This window comes from Dunckerocampus dactyliophorus, chromosome 4, assembly GCF_027744805.1.
Source record: "Dunckerocampus dactyliophorus isolate RoL2022-P2 chromosome 4, RoL_Ddac_1.1, whole genome shotgun sequence".
NCBI classification, from domain to species: Eukaryota; Metazoa; Chordata; class Actinopteri; order Syngnathiformes; family Syngnathidae; genus Dunckerocampus; species Dunckerocampus dactyliophorus.
This window is the reverse complement of record NC_072822.1, coordinates 32,022,264-32,038,498: the sequence shown is the minus strand read 5'-3', so window position 1 is coordinate 32,038,498 and position 16,235 is coordinate 32,022,264. Positions and strand designations below refer to the sequence as shown.

The following is a 16,235-nucleotide window of genomic DNA, read 5'->3' as shown; positions in this document are numbered from 1 at the left end:
TTCCCTCGATTCAGTCTGTATAGTGTTCCATACGGTGAGGGCTGCATAAATAAAAGCTCTTTTCCCCAACTCAGTCCTGACTCTGGGCACAATTAGATGATGAATTGTGCAAGAAGAAACTGATCTAGTACTTCAGGACTGCTTTGGCTGCACAAACTGGGATGTGTTTAGAACTGCAGCTGGGAGGGAAGATTGTACTGTTGATTTGGATGAATATGCTTCTGCTGTTACTGGCTACATTAGCACATGCATAGAGACTGTTACCACCACCAAGTATTACAGAAAATACCCTAATCAAAAACCTTGGATGAACTGTGATGTAAGGGCTAAGCTACGTGCTCGTTCGTCTGCATTTGTCATTTGGGCACCATTGAGGACTACAAAAAGGCCAGATATGACCTGAGGAGATCCATAAGAGAGGCCAAAAGACAGTACAGACAGAAGCTGGAGGGCTACTATTCCACCTCAGACCCTCGGCGCATGTGGGCGGGGCTTCAGCACATCACAGAGTATCGACAGCGGAGTAGCTTAGCCACGTCCAGCCAAACCACACTTCCAGAAGAGCTGAATGAGTTCTACGCACGCTTTGACACCCGAACTCCTGATGAGCAGAGAGGGTGGCTGGGCTTGGGCACACAGGACTCACCTCTCATGGTGACATCAACAGATGTGCGCAGGGATCTGAACAAAACAAACCCACGAAAAGCAGCAGGCCCAGACAACATCTCAGGCCGTGCACTTCGGGTTTGCTCATCAGAGCTAGCTGATGTGCTCGCTGACATATTTAACCTGTCGCTTGCACAAGCATCTGTACCGACCTGCTTTAAGTCCACCACCATAGTGCCCGTAATCAAGAAGAGCAACGTGACCTGCTTGAATGACTATCGCCGTATAGCACTCACTCCTATTGTAATGAAGTGCTTTGAAAGAATAGTCATGACCCACATCAAAAACAGCATCCCGGCCACTGTGGACCCTCTACAGTTTGCATACCGCCAGAACCGGTCCACGGATGATGCAGTCAACTCTGCCATCCACACAGCCCTTTCGCACCTACAGGGCCAGGACACATATGTCACAATGCTATCTATAGATTATAGCTCTGCATTTAACACAGTCAGCCCCCACAAACTCACAGATAAGCTCCTCACACTTGGCCTGTCACCCTCCCTCTGTAACTGGGTGTTTAACTTTCTCACAGGCAGGCCCCAGTCAGTCAGAGTCCACAATCGCACATCCAGCTCAAGAATTGTGAGCACTGGGACCCCACAGGGGTGTGTGCTGAGTCCGCTCCTCTACACGCTCTTCACCTACGATTGCGTGGCCTCCCAGAACAACACCAGCATCATTAAATTTGCGGATGACACTACAGTCATCGGACTGATCACTGGTGGTGTTGAAACATCATACAGAAGAGAGGTGGCGGACCTCATAGGTTGATGTCATGATAACAATCTCCTTCTCAATACAGATAAGACTAAAGAGATGATCAGTGACCCAAGAACAAGGGAAAAGGAGCCGCATAAACCCCTGTTTATTGATGAGACTGAGGTGGAGAGGGTGAAAACCTTCAAGTTCCTTGGCACACACATCAGCGAGGACCTCACCTGGTCTCACAACACCCAACAAATTATGAAGAAGTCCCAAAGGAGACTATACTTCCTGAGAAGACTGAGGAAATTTGGCATGTCCACCACAATCCTCAGTTGCTTCTATAGATGCACTATGGAAAGTGTGCTTACCGCCTCCATCACTGTTTGGTACGGTAACTGTACAACACATGATAGGAAGGCACTCCAGCGGTTGATCAAGACCTCATTGTTGGGGCAGCCCTCCCCTCACTGCAAGATATTTATAAAACCAGAGTCCTACGAAGAACACACAACCTCATCAAGGACAGCACACATCCACAACACTCATTATTCACACTCCTACCGTCAGGCAGACGCTACAGGAGTTTGAAGTCCGAGACCACAAGGCTGGCAAACAGCTTTTATCCACAGGTCATCAGGCTTCTCAACGAAGCACTCACACACACCGCACGTAACACACACACACTCATAACACTATTTATTTATTGGTATTAATGTCTCTTCTGTTCTTGTTGCTTAATTTATTGGTATTAATGTTTCTTTTGTTCTTATTCATTTTCTTGTTTTCTTTCTTTTTTTGGGAGAATGAACAGAACAAGAATTTCATTGCATTGTATAACTTCCTGTTTTACTGTGCATATGACAATAAAACTCTTGAATCTTGAATGCGTGCTACTTGATTTCTGCAGCAGAGAGCATCTGCTCGATTGTCTGCTTGTGATCCTCCACAGTGGTCTCCATCAGCTTCTGTTGTCATGTGTTGTGGTGAGCTGCTGCCCACAATCAGCTTACAATACCCGTACAATCACTTCTAACCATTTGTAATCATCTACTGCACCAAGAGATATACGTTTAATTCTGACATCTTTATTTATCATTACATTTGAATACAGTTTTATATTGTTTTCCAAGAATGGTTTCTCTTCTTGTGTCATGTATTATTGTACACATAACCAGGGCCTATTATACCTTGCCACTCAATTACAACATTTCCACTCACATCTCATATGATGAGATAACAATACATTTATGATACTGACTGCATTCGCTATTTGTTGTCAGAAAGACCATTCAAAGCCTTTTTGGTTCCAATAATGTTTCGGCTGACTATCTGAGGCTGTCTCCAACCGTTCTTGACAAGCTTTAGTGTGGTATTTACTTGCTTGCCTCCCAGAGAAACTTTTACCACAAACTGAGCAACTAAAGGGTTTTCCCCCCTTGTGTTTCTGCATGTGATAAGTCAAACGATGTCGTTGAGAAAAGCTTTCACCACACACTGAGCAACGAAAAGGCTCTCCTGTGTGTGTTCTCATGTGATCTACCATACTTGCAGTGGAATAGAATTTTTTATCACAAACTGAGCAACTAACAGGTTTTTCTCCTCTGTGTTTCAGCATGTGAACAGTTAAATACTGTTTGGTACAAAAGTTTTTACCACAAACTGAGCAAGCAAAGGGGGTTTCTCCTGTGTGCTTTCTCATGTGTGATACCAGTAGTGAATTCAGATGGAACCTTTGACCACAAACTGAACACCCAAAAGGTGTTTCTCCTGTATGTTTCCGCATGTGGTAAGTCAAACTGGATTTGTAAGGAAAGTTTTTACCACAAATTGAGCAATGAAAGGGTTTTTCTCCTGTGTGCTTTCTCATGTGTGCTACCAGTGTTGACCTTTGAGGGAATCCTTGACCACACACGGAGCAACCAAAAGGTATTTCTCCTGTGTGTTTCATCATGTGAAAAGTCAAATACTGTTTGGAACTAAAGTTTTTACCACAAAGTGAGCAACCAAAGGGGTGTTCTCCTGTGTGCGTCATCATATGTGATATCATTTGTGACTTGAGAGGGAACCTTTGATTACAAACTGAACAACTAAAAGGATTTTCTGAGTGTTTTAGCATGTGATAAGCTAAACTTTTTTTGTGAGAATAACTTTTACCACAAACTGAGCAACTAAAGAGTTTTTCTCCTGTGTGCTTTCTCAAGTGTGATAACATATATGACTTTTGAGTGAATCTTTGACCACAAACATAACAGGCAAAAGGTTTTTCTCCTGTGTGTGTCCGCATGTGTTGGGTCAAATAGGATTTAAAAGTAAATCTTTTATCACAAACTGAGCAGGTAAAACGTTTTTTACCCGTCTTCTTTTGAGAGAATCCAGAGTGTTTGTTGTCAGTGTGAGTCCTCATATCACTTTTACAGTCTGTATCGCTGCTCCACGTTTCTTGGGCGTCGTCCCTGTCTTCAGCCTCAGGAGAGTGTGATGTTGTGTCGTCACTATCTGATAGTGGAGCTAAGAAATTGTCTGCTTGTGATCCTCCACAGTGGTCTCCATCAGCTTCTGTTATCATGTGTTGTGAGCTGCTGCTTGGAGACTCCGCCCCTCTGTTCTCCTCACTTGGACTGTGATGAAGCTGTGAGGACTCAGGTGGTTTGTCTTCATGGTCTTCTGTCTTCACAGAGACACCAGTCAGCGGCAACTTGGTGCGATTAGCCTCCTCAAGCCCTAGAAGATACTCTCTCTCCTGAGTGATCCAGAGTTCCTCTTTTTCCTCTTTAATGTGGGGGGGCTGTGGATCTTCCTGCTTCAAAGTGCAACTCCCCACCTGCAGTTGAGAGTGACATTCTTCTTGATGACCAATCATCTGCTGGACATCTGAAGGACACAACCAATGTAAAGACTCAGGTGGTTTGTCTTCATGGTCTTCAGTCTTCACAGAGACACCAGTCAGTGGAAACTTGGTGAGATCAGCCTCCTCCGGCCCTAGAAGACGTGCTCCCTCTTGAGTGATCCAGAGTTCCTCCTCTTCTTCTTTAATGTGGGGGGGCTGCAGATCTTCCTGTTTCAAAGTGGAGCTCCACCCCTGCGGCTGAGGGGGACGTTCTTGACGACCAATCATCTGCTGGACGTCTGCGGGACACAAAAAACACAAACACACTTTAGCTCAGACATGATCCTTGAGATGTTTCTCCTGGAACTCGTTATACACGGACATTCTTGGAGTGCCTGTTGCAGCAGATGCACCTTTGCGGAGGTAGATAAGATTGGTTTCATATGTGTGGATCCGCCAATCGGTGATACCCCCAAATTAAGAAAATTGGCGCCAATGGACCGATGTGCCCCTAAATAAAAGTATATATGATTCGGATCTGTATCGGCCAATATTCAAGGCTGTAATATTGGTATCGTATCAGAAGTGCAAAAGTTCTATCAAGACAGCCCTAAAAAAGAATCAACATATTCAATGTAGAGATTTCTCAGACAAGGGGTCATTTTTTTCATAGAACATATCATATGCATTATCTTATTACTATTTTATGAAACTGACTAAGTACAACAACGTTTAATCTTTTCAAAAACGTTTTCAGGTGTGAACAAAACACCATAAAATGTGAAACAAATTTATGTAGAGTACCAGTCTTCCATGTAGGCATGGGTCAGTTTCAAAGTAGACCACGGTATGAAAACGTCGCGGTTTCAAAACCATTGAAATTATCAGTCATACCGTTCCTGCAGTATGAGAGAAAGTGGAGTTCCAACGCGGGCACTGCACGGACATACTTTGTCACGTCCTGTTACTGTATTCCTCTCACTCAGAACTGGACTTCCATGTGTTGAGATCACAGGCTGTGTTGACAAAAGTCGGGCAACTTAACCGTCACGGCATTGATAAAGGCGCCATAGCTGCCTCATTAGTATCGGGCGGCACCGGCCAAGCTGTTGTCACCGTTGTCGGCCGACACATTACTCGCGCCAAGGGTCATCAATTGTAGAGGTGTTCATTCAGAACGTGACAGTAGTCATGGATAAGTGGTATAATCCATTTACTCTCCACTGAACAACAAGCAACTACTTTGCAGGATTAGCCACAGTAGACTGTATTAGGGGTTATGAAATGGTTACAGTTTGCTTAGGTAACTTTTGCTCTTCCAGTTTCTTCATTTGTCTTTCACATTCTTTCTTCTACTCTGACTTGAACTCCGCGCCCTTCGTTAAGCTAACAATCATGGCGGCTCTTTGTTTAACCTGCTCAGAATGGTCGGCTGATTTCAAGTAAAATAAATTCTCCTGTCAGGGTTTACGATAGCCTCCAGAAAGACGTTGGACTCACCGTTATCTGCAGTTTGGGGCTTTTTCTCCGTTGATGATGTGCTAGGAGTTGGTAGCGCTGATTCTCTTCCGCCTTCTCTTTGACTGGACGTCGCCATCTTAGCATAGCAGTGGTTCATCTTCTATCACGTCTTCAATCTTCACATCAGATAGCACTCCGATGCTACAAACTTAACTTCCGTTTCGTTGGCTTTACAAAACTCGAATCTCTGAGGTTATTTTAAACTCCTGTCTGGAGTTCCGGAAAGCCACAGCTGCTCAGGCCGCCTTTCACTCCATGGTCGGGTCGGGTCGGTAGCGGTATCCCTTCTGCGCATGTGCATAACGCGTCTCCATCCGGTCGGCTTGTACTACGCATGTGCAACGTCATCAGTCGGCCTTTTCCTGCCCCTCTAAACAACGGTTTTACATTCCAGAAAATACAATAGCGCCACCCATGACGAGCTAGCTCTCGCAATTCAGGCTCATTTCTGGAAGTGACGTCATCGGGGTGTCATGTCTCAGCTAAAGCAGAGTAAACAAACGCTTCTCGAGGCAGATCGTCGAAAGTCTCCAGCCGCAGCAGCAAGCCAAGACTCCCAGCACAGCCCTCCACCTTCGAGTTAAGCTGGAACAAGCTGGACCACACAGTTTAGGCCTCCGCAGAGCCTAGCTATGGTTTAAAATATTTGATCAGTTGATGAACAGCCTATTTCACCTTAATGCTTGTTTGCAATGAATTGCATACTAGAATGTTTTTTTTTGTCTCACTCCAATTTCTTCTTTTTGCATTTTGAAGCTCAACTTAGAAGCTCCTTGATATCCTCAATAATTTTTAAATAATTTTTCCACTGGTCTTAAGGACACAAACATACAGTAGAATATGTGCTATCTGCTCGTTTTAGTTATTTCCAGAAGTCCACATGGTGTGAAAAAGTGTTTGCCCCCTTCTTGATTTCTTTTTACATGTTTGTCACACTTTTCAGATCATCAAACACATTTATTCAATGACAACACAACTGAACATTTGTGCAGTTTTTCAATGAAACGTTTTATTATTAAGGGAGAAAAAATGCAAACGCACATGGCCTTGTGTGAAAAAGTGATTTGCCAGAAACATCTTGATGGTCACCAAGACCTTTGGGAAAATACTTTGTGGTCTGACGAGACAAAACTTGAACTTTTTGGAAGGCATGTGTCCCATTACATCTGGCGTAAAAGTAACGCCGCATTTCAGAAAAAGAACATCATACCAACAGTAAAATATGGTGGTGGTAGTGTGATGGTTTGGGGCTGTTTTGCTCTGTCAGGACCTGGAAGACTTGCTGTCAAAAATGGAACCATGAATTCTGCTGTTAACCAAAAAGATCCTGAAGGAGAATGTCCGGCCATCCTCAAGCCAAAACCAACTTGGGTTCTGCAGCAAGACAATGATCCAAAACACACCAGCAAGTCCATCTCTGAATGTCTGAAGGAAAAAAAAAGACTTTGGAGTGGCCTAGTCAAAGTCCTGACCTGAATCCTATTGAGATGCTGTGGCATGACCTTAAAAAGGTGCTTCATGCTGGAAAACCCTCCAATGTGGCTGAATGACAACAATTCTGCAAAGATGAGTGGGCCAACATTCCTCCACAGCGCTGTAAGAGACTCATTGCAAGTTATCACAAATGCTTGACTGCATTTTTTGCTGCTAAGGGTATTCACACCACAGTATGTGTGCTTATTTGATTATCCAGGAGTCACCTATGGACGGATTTAGAGAAGGTTTTTTGATCAAATGTTCGTGAGTTCTGTGGGTACAGTATTACATGTGTGGGTGAGGCTCTAACAGAAAAGGACAAAACTGTTTTTTTTCTGAAGGGAACGCCACAGTCTCCTCTGCTCTGGCCTCGAGTGCCCACACTATTTTTCATCTTGATTTATTCTTGGAGAGGAGGTGGAGCCATCCCATGAAGAATTTTATACACCAACATGTAGATCACGTTGTCATTTATGGTCGAAAATATAATAATGAAAGAGAGCGCGTGACGAAATTGGATGCAGGGAATATTATTATCAGAAGGTGGCGGTAACACACACAAAATGTTGCTAGTCATCCACCAAGAAATAACAGAAGAAGACGGCTGTGTCTATCCGGAGTTCCCGACAGAAGTTTAATGTATACGATAAAACAGTTACTGTATATAGATTAACATCAAATAGAGCAACGATTGGCTGAAATATTCGACTTTTGGAAAACCCACGAAACGGAAACTGACTTAGAAGCCTTGGAGTGCTATATGAAGTGAAGATTGAGGACGTGATAGAAGATGAACCACTGCTATGCTAAGATGGCGACGTCCAGTCAAAGAGAAGGCGGAAGAGAATCAGCGCCACCAACTCCCATCAAATCATCAATGGAGAAAAAGCCCCAAACTGCAGATAACGGTGAGCGAGTTCGAAGTTTTCAACAACGTCTTTTCGGAGGCTATCTTAAACCCTGAAAAGAGAGATGATGAGAAGTTTGTCGTCCTTGCTGAGCAATTTAAACATCGAACCCCCATGATTGTTAGCTTGACAAAGGCAGCGGCGTTTGAGTCGAAGTGGAACAAAGATACGCCCCTCTTCCACCAAAGGGTCAATAACTTTTAGTTCTTGGTAATGATGCTGACATAAGGGTGAGACGAGTCCATTACGGTCCATTTCCCTGCTAAAAAAGTTCTATAGAACATTCCAAGAAGAAATCCTACAGAAATATTCTATAGTGTGTTCTAAAGATGATTCTACAGAACTATGTTCTAAAGATAATTATATAGAGATAGTTCTATACTCTAATATAGAACTATAGAATATAAAAAACTGTCCTAAAGAAATTGTTCTACTTCTATAATTTTTTTAAAGCTATAGCTTTAAAAAAAATTATAGACTTCTTGATATATCAAGAAATTGTTGCCTATATATAAAGAATATATACTTGTCCATTAGACAATCTTCCTGCCAGAGCTGGACCATGCTTTCCTTGAACTATCCATCCATCCATTTTCTATACCGCTTCTTCCTCATTAGGGTCGCGGGGGCATGCTGGAGCCTATCCCAGCTGACTTCGGGCGACAGGCGGGGTACACCCTGGACTGCTCGCCAGCCAATCGCAGGGCACATACAAACAACCATTCACACTCACATTCATACCTATGGACAATTTAGAGTCGCCAATTAACCTGCATGTTTTTGGAATGTGGGAGGAAGCCGGAGAAAACCCACGCGCACACGGGGAGAGCATGCAAACTCCACACAGAAATGCCCAAGGGAGAATCAAACCAAGGTCTTCCCGATCTCCAGGCTGTTATTGTGTTGGCCAATGTGCTAACCACTAGACCACCGTGCGGCCCTTCCTTGAACTAGTTACCACCATTTAGCTGGGTGCAAGAAATGTACTGTGATCCCCATAAGCAATTAAGGACCATTAACAGTGAAATCCTCAAAGCATTTGCTCATTATTTGACAAAATAAACAAATATTTTAGTTGAAGTTACTGTATGTTGTAGTTTATTAAATCGGTATGTACTACCACCATCAAGGGAAACATTACAACTCTTGAGGCAAAATTGTTGAGGATTTAGGTTTAACGTGCCATATGCTCTTAAGGCATCAAATTGAACAACTGCAACATGATATTCAAAAGAAAAATGATCTTTCATTTATTTATTTACAATAATTACAAAGTATAAACAGTGACATAAAATAGGTATGGCCTCTCCTCTAGGTTTTGCTTTACATGGTGACGATGGCTTGCCTTGTGGGGACCTTACAGATGTCGTGTGAAGGGCTGGGCTCCCGGGTGGGAATGAGCTGTTCCTAAATGGAGTTGGCATCTGGAGGGCGGGTACAGTAGGCCATTCTTGCCTCCCTTCATGGCTAAATCAATTATTACGCTACATGTAGATAATTGTACTTACAAGGGAAACTTTTGCCCTAAGCTGATTCTTAGCCTCTTCATTGACGGCATTTCATGTGGCCTTCTTCTTCTTGTGCTAAAATTAGCAAAGTAAAACAATTTTAAGTACTGGATGGGCTTTATCACTGTGAATAAAACGCTTGCATTGTGGGCAGAGCATTTATTATAAAGAGCGCTTCCATTGGCATGGTAATCACGGTTCGTAGATGAATCCAAGAAGCAGCAGTGTAAACAACAGTGTCACAACATCAATGCTTGTGTGTTGCAAGTGTATGGTCCACCTTCAACAAGCCTGGAAATAGGAGCTGGACACATTTGAAAACACCCCTGTGTATACCCAGAGTGACCCATGTCAAATGATGTCTAACGAGGACATAATGGGTCATTCTATTTTCTCTGAATGGGGTGTTCTAAGAATGTCAGTCACCTATTTGCAGACTTGTTGAATCAAAATCGGAACAAAATTGGTTACCAAATTTTACAAATGCACATGTCAAAGTGATGTACCTGTTGCCTGGATGACAGAACTGCTTCTTCATCTTCATCTGATTCGTCTGTCTCCCAGAACCTTTTTGGCTGCTTAGTCCTTGTCCTCGTCCATATTCAATATCTCCAGTGAGAGGCACATCTCGCCCAAGCTCAGCTGCCTTTCGGTAGGGTGCCAGTTCCCCGATGCTAGCTATATGTCAAATATAGAACTTGTGGTAAAAATGTATATATTAATCACATATATACATATTACTTGGAATTCACTGCTGTTTTCAATAGAGAAGATCAAATTTAATGCAAAACACACAGCCTTGACTTATATACTGACTACATGTACTTTTATGCTTTTAATCAAGAAGGCTTGAGTGAGGGCATCCAGGCTGTGCAAAAATACAAGTATGATGTTAAGTATTGGAAGCATAACCTCCTGCAGAGGTAAGAAAACAATACACCCATAGACTTTTTTAAAATGTATTCATAGACAAGTTACAAGTAAAAAATCGGCTGCCCAATGCTTATAACATAGCATCGAGCATGAAATGTTTATTTTTCATATTTAAAACCCATGTTGGAATATCACAGCTGCAGGGTTCGAAATGGGGGCCTAAAAGCAGGCCAAATTTGGCAGTAGCAAGTCATCAAAATAATTACCTGCTAAATCTTAAATTTCGAAAAAGAATAGGAGGCAGTGAATTTAATTTGAATATTTTTGGAGTGAAATGCTAACATGCATGCAAACAAAGTTTCTGTTGGACTACATAGACTGTGTTAGAATAGTCATGTTTTTGGGCCCACCATAAATGTAAAAATTAAATATCTATTTTGAATACACAGAAAAATAAAAGTGGTGGTAATACTTAAAACCAAACCTGAGGGTTCTTGCTCTTGTTTAATGGCGAAGGGATCTGCACCTCAGCTTCCCAGTCGTCTCCATTCATATCCTCGCGATCGCAGTTGTCATTCGTAATATATGTCTGGTCTCAATTATTTCGACCTCATTTGCATACTTCATTCGGGTCATCGTGTTAGGCTGACAAACTTCATAACAGATGTCTAACGCTTGAGTTATCAAATCAAATAAACGTGAATGCTATCTTCTTTGTGGAAGAGACAATAACTATTCCCGCGCATTGCAAGAAAGCTGTTTCAGCCGACCGTTTTCATTTGGTCGATGCGCATTTCCGGAGTTTGAACCAATGAAAGTTCTCGGTTCTCAGAGGGAAGAAGCACACACAGAAAATGGCCAATGGTAAACAAAGTAGACGAAAACATACAAAGCGACGCTGGACTGACCAAGAAGCCTAGAAGTTCCACAGAAACAGCAACAAACACAGCAACCCTGCTTTTTCATGCTACCATCTCATGTGACACCGATGATGCCAGTTTGACAGTATGTTTAATATAAAGTATTCACGTTTTGTTTGTTTTTTTGTTTTTCTCATGAACACGATGTTACATCAACACTTGATCAATAACGTCCAGAATTTATGAGCTGCCTTTGCCATTCAGTTGTCATATGATTCTGCTATATATAATTTGTTACTGTTATATCAACTCAAATTTGTGTAAACCATTTTGAATGACATCACCCAAGTTTAATTTCTTTCTTGCTGGTTTTCAATCAATAAATGAATATGTTTCTGCTCCAGTCTGCCAATATGTTACATGTATGTGTGAGTATGGGGACATCTGCAAGCTGAACATATTTGAAAAAATATGGCAGCTGCTTATCTTTGTTGGTCATGTCAAATTCTATAGAACTGTCCAGATGAAGTAATGTGCCACTTTCTGATCTTCAAACCTTTCTATAGAATTCTAAAGAATCATTTTGTTCTATCTCAATTCAATAGAAAGTTCTATAAAGTTCACTGCCAGAGTTCTATAGAACAACAAGAGTTTTTTTTTTAATTGTGTCTGATTACTAAATTGTTGGATCCAGACAGGAATGGACCACTCGGTGAAAACGTTGTAATACACAAGGCATGTGCTAGTGCTGTAAACCGACACACAGAAGGAGCCAAGGGACACGCCAAACTATAGAAAAAGAAAGAACGCACGTGCAAGTCCGTCGCCTTAGCTTTCTAATGGTCATCTAGATTTAAGACTAAGTGGAATTACTTGTGCGTTTCATTTTGGAGTAAAAGAACATATCAGGAGGGGTGAATCATGCCAGTCCAAATATTCAGATTTTATGTTGGATTGTCGTCAAAGCTCACTTCCGGTGACGTCATTGTTGTCATAAATCAGCGGTTCGCTTGTCTACATGGAAACAACAAGCTGGCTTTTGTCAGATTTTCCCACTCCGGAAGCCGTTTTTTTTTTTTTTTTAATACCGTTTCAGGGCACCCAGAACACTGTTAATATTTTCTGTGATTCTGGCTCACCTCATCCCAGTCGAACCCAATCATGTCAACATGATCCATCACTCTGTCAAGACACTGAATGGTTGTCCTTGAAACACGACACACACACACACACACACACACACATACACACAGTACATAGAAGAAAGTGTGTAATGAATTCCAGGAGAAACATCTCAAGGACCATGTCTGAGCTAAAGTGTGTTTGTGATTTTTGTGTCCTGCAGACATGCAGCAGCTAATTGGTTGTCAAGAAGAATGTTCCCCTCAGCTGCAGGGGACGAGCTCCACTTTGAAACAGGGGGATCCACAGCCCCCCCATGTTAAAAAGGAAGAGGAGGAACTCTGGACCGCTCAGGAGAGGGAGTATCTTCCAGGACAGGAGGAGGCTGACCTCACCAAGTTACCACTAACTGCTGTCTCTGTGAAGACTGAAGACCATGAAGACAAACCACCTGACTCCTCACGTTGGTTGTGTCCTGCAGATGTCCAGCAGCTGGTTGGTCATCCAGAAGAATGTCCCCCAGAGCCACAGGGATTGAGCTCCACTTTGAAGCAGGCGGACTCACAGTTCTTCCATGTTAAAAATGAAGAAGTGGAACTCTGGACCACTCAGGAGGGAGAGTGTCTTGTAGGGCCGGAGGAGGCTGATCTCACCAAATTGCCGCTGACTGTTGTTTCCGTGAAAACTGAAAACCATGAAGACAAACCACATGAATCCTCACGTTGGTTGTGTCCTGCAGACGTCCAGCAGGTAATTGGTTGTCAAGAAGAACGTCCCCCTCACCTGCAGGGGGGGTGTTCCACATTGAAGAAGGAAGATGGACAGCCTCCCCATGTTAAAGAGGAAGAGGGGGAACTTTGGACCACTCAGAATGCAGCGCGTCTTCTAGGGCCAGAGGAGGCTGATCTCACCAAGTTGCCACTGACTGTTGTTTCTGTGAAGACTGAAGACCATGAAGACAAATCACCCGAGTGCTCACTGCTTCATCACAGTCCAAGTGAGGAGAACAGAGGGGCGGAGCCTCCAAGCAGCAGCTCACCACAACACATGACAACAGAAGCTGATGGAGACCACTGTGGAGGATCACAAGCAGACAACCTCTTAGCTCCGCTATCAGATAGTGATGACACAACGTCACACTCTCCTGAAGACAGGAACAATACACAAGAACCTTTGAGCAGCAATTCAGATTGTGAAGGTGATATGAGGATTCAAACTGACACCAAACACTCTAAATGCTCTAAAAAGAAGACACGTAAAAAAAATTGGACCTGCTCAGTTTGTTCTAAAAGCTTTTCTTGTCGGGGTCATTTGGCTCGACACATGGTGACGCACACGGGAGAAAAACCATTTAATTGCTCAGTTTGTGCAAAAAGCTTTTCTCTTAAGGGTAGTTTGAATCGACACATGCTGATGCACACAGGAGAAAAAACAATTTTTTGTTCTGTTTGTGGACAAAGATTTTTTCAAAAGGTACAGATGGTATCACACATGAGAAAGCACACAGGAGAAAAACCCTTTAGTTGCTCAATTTGTGCCAAAGGCTTTTCTCTTCAGTGTTATTTGACTCGACACATGGTGACTCACACAGGAGAAAAACCCTTTAGTTGTTCAGTTTGTGCCAAAAGCTTTTCCCTTAAGCCTTATTTGACTCGACACATGGTGACACACACAGGGGAAAAACCTTTTTGTTGTTCTGTTTGTGGTCAAAGATTCTCCCTAGAGGAACAAATGGTATCACACAAGAGAAAGCATACAGGAAAAAAAACCTTTAGTTGCTCAATTTGTGGTAAAATCTATTATATCAGAAACAGTTTAGCTTATCACATGCGGAAACACACAGGAGAAAACCCTTTTGGCTGTTCTGTTTGTGGTCAAAGATTCAATCAAAAGTCGTTAATGGTATCACACATGAGAAAGCACACAGGAGAAAAGCCCTTTAGTTGCTCAGTCTGTGGTAAAAACTACTCTTTCAGAAGCAGTTTGTCTCATCACATGAGGAAACACACAGAAGAAAAACCTTTTCTCTGTTCTGTTTGTGGTCAAAGATTCACTCAAATGTCATTAATGGTATCACACATGAGAAAGCACACAGGAGAAAAGCCTTTTAGTTGCTCAGTCTGTGGTAAAAACTATTCTTTCAGAAACAGTTTGACTTATCACATGCAGAGACACAAAGAGAAAAAACCCTTCAGTTGCTCAGTTTGTAGTAAAAAATTCTCTGTAAAGCAAGCACTTATATACCACGCTAAAATTTGTCGAGGGTTGGGATCAGCCAAAACATAATTGGAAGCTAAAAGGTCTTTCTGACATTTATTCATACTCTAGATAAATAACACAATCAGTGTCAAGTATGTATTGTTGTCTGATCATCCAGTATGAGTTGTGAGCTGAAATGTAATTAAGTGTGTCAAAATATAATGGGCCTGGGTTTTGTGCACAATAACACATGACACAAGAAGGGAAACCATTCTTGAAAACAACGTAAACTGTATGGACATGTAATGATAAATAATGATGTTAGAATGAAACATATATCACTTCGTAGATGATTGCAAATGATTAGAAGGAATTGTAGGGGTATTGTAAGCCAAGACATTAAAGCGCAAATGCCAGACTATTAGTTGTTACGAAAGTGCATGCAATTAAGTGTAGTACGCAGTGGAGCAGAAACACTGCCATGTTAGTAAGCAAGCGAGCTGGGCAGGGCTAAGCACACAACGGGGTACAATGTATTCGCTTCCTCTGAGTGGAGTGGATAATGTGTGTGCACTTTTATGAACTGAATCAATGTTACTTGCTGAATAGAGTGAATATATATATAAATAGGGTAATGTTTGCAGCCCGACATTCCTCATGAGAACCATCGGTAATAAATGTGTAAGAACACATTGTACCGCACAAATATGACCTACATGTAGATGTCAATAAAAAGATGAGCAGCAGTATGAAAGAAGTGTTTTCCTTCTTTTACATAAAAATATAAATGTCACAGTTGAAGGAAGTTACACATGCAGCAATAAATGCAGTTACAACACCTGTCGTGCTCTTTCCAACAGTGGTTCATAAAGTAAAGTCAGTCATGATGAGGCAAATCAGCATGGGGGAGCTAACAATGCAGGTAACAGGGCACACCTATTTAGACTATTAAGCCCTAAAAAAAAAACCTCCAAAAAACATAACATAACTGATCTGTATATAAACCAAGCTACAGCGACATTATTATTGTAGCAGCTAACACGAAGAACTTTTTGTGGCATAGTGACGCAGCGCCTCACGCCACTACCGAGAGATAATGGGCCCACTCAAACAATGCGATAGTACACCAATCTGTACTGACGAGGAAACAAGAACAAGCATATGAACAACTATGAATAGACCACCAAATTATTTGTAATGAATTAGCCCACATTCCATGTTTTGTTTATACACGGCTAGATGGACTGCGTTGTGATATCATGTGCTATGTGCTCCATATATCACAATCAATATCAAGGTGACTTACTTGATGAACTGTTGTTCGCCTGGTCCAGCTGGTCTGATGCGTCTTTTTACAGTTTATTTTGGGTAGGTGGAAAAAAGTTTCTATCACTGCACGGTTTATTAGCGCTTACAATTCTTCCTTCATTGTGATGCAATCTCTTGGAGCAATGTCCTCCTCGCCATCCATGGTAACACTGTATGCCACACAGTGCAGCAGAAACACTCCATTTCCATTGGCATGGGTTGGGAAACTCCAATTTACACCACCAAGTCATGCCGGTGT

At 42.3% G+C, this 16,235-nt stretch overlaps 2 protein-coding genes across 2 annotated transcripts; one reads left to right on the top strand and one right to left on the bottom strand.

The window, feature by feature from the left end:
• Nucleotides 1-2,335: 2,335 nt before the first annotated feature.
• On the bottom strand, nt 2,336-6,030 carry LOC129179948 (oocyte zinc finger protein XlCOF22-like). The gene is made up of 2 exons (XM_054773830.1): nt 5,702-6,030; nt 2,336-4,500 (listed from the first exon to the last, which is right to left on the bottom strand). Exons 1-2 carry the CDS (start codon nt 5,817-5,819, stop codon nt 2,651-2,653), a joined length of 1,968 nt encoding a protein of 655 aa, XP_054629805.1. The 5' UTR covers nt 5,820-6,030; the 3' UTR covers nt 2,336-2,650.
• Nucleotides 6,031-7,789: 1,759 nt separating this feature from the next.
• On the top strand, nt 7,790-15,404 carry LOC129179942 (oocyte zinc finger protein XlCOF6-like). The gene is made up of 2 exons (XM_054773817.1): nt 7,790-8,106; nt 12,693-15,404. The coding sequence occupies exons 1-2, from the start codon at nt 7,989-7,991 to the stop codon at nt 14,753-14,755; spliced, it is 2,181 nt and encodes a 726-aa protein (XP_054629792.1). The 5' UTR covers nt 7,790-7,988; the 3' UTR covers nt 14,756-15,404.
• Nucleotides 15,405-16,235: the final 831 nt, after the last annotated feature.

What these genes read in the sequence shown, in the direction of transcription:
- LOC129179942 (XM_054773817.1), top strand. Translation starts at nt 7,989, where the DNA reads ATGAACCACTGCTATGCTAAGATGGCGACGTCCAGTCAAAGAGAAGGC. An exon ending in GCCCCAAACTGCAGATAACG is followed by an intron (nt 8,107 to 12,692) that starts GTGAGCGAGTTC and finishes TGTGTCCTGCAG; the next exon opens with ACATGCAGCAGCTAATTGGT.
- LOC129179948 (XM_054773830.1), bottom strand. Translation starts at nt 5,819, where the DNA reads ATGAACCACTGCTATGCTAAGATGGCGACGTCCAGTCAAAGAGAAGGC. An exon ending in GCCCCAAACTGCAGATAACG is followed by an intron (nt 4,501 to 5,701) that starts GTGAGTCCAACG and finishes TGTGTCCCGCAG; the next exon opens with ACGTCCAGCAGATGATTGGT.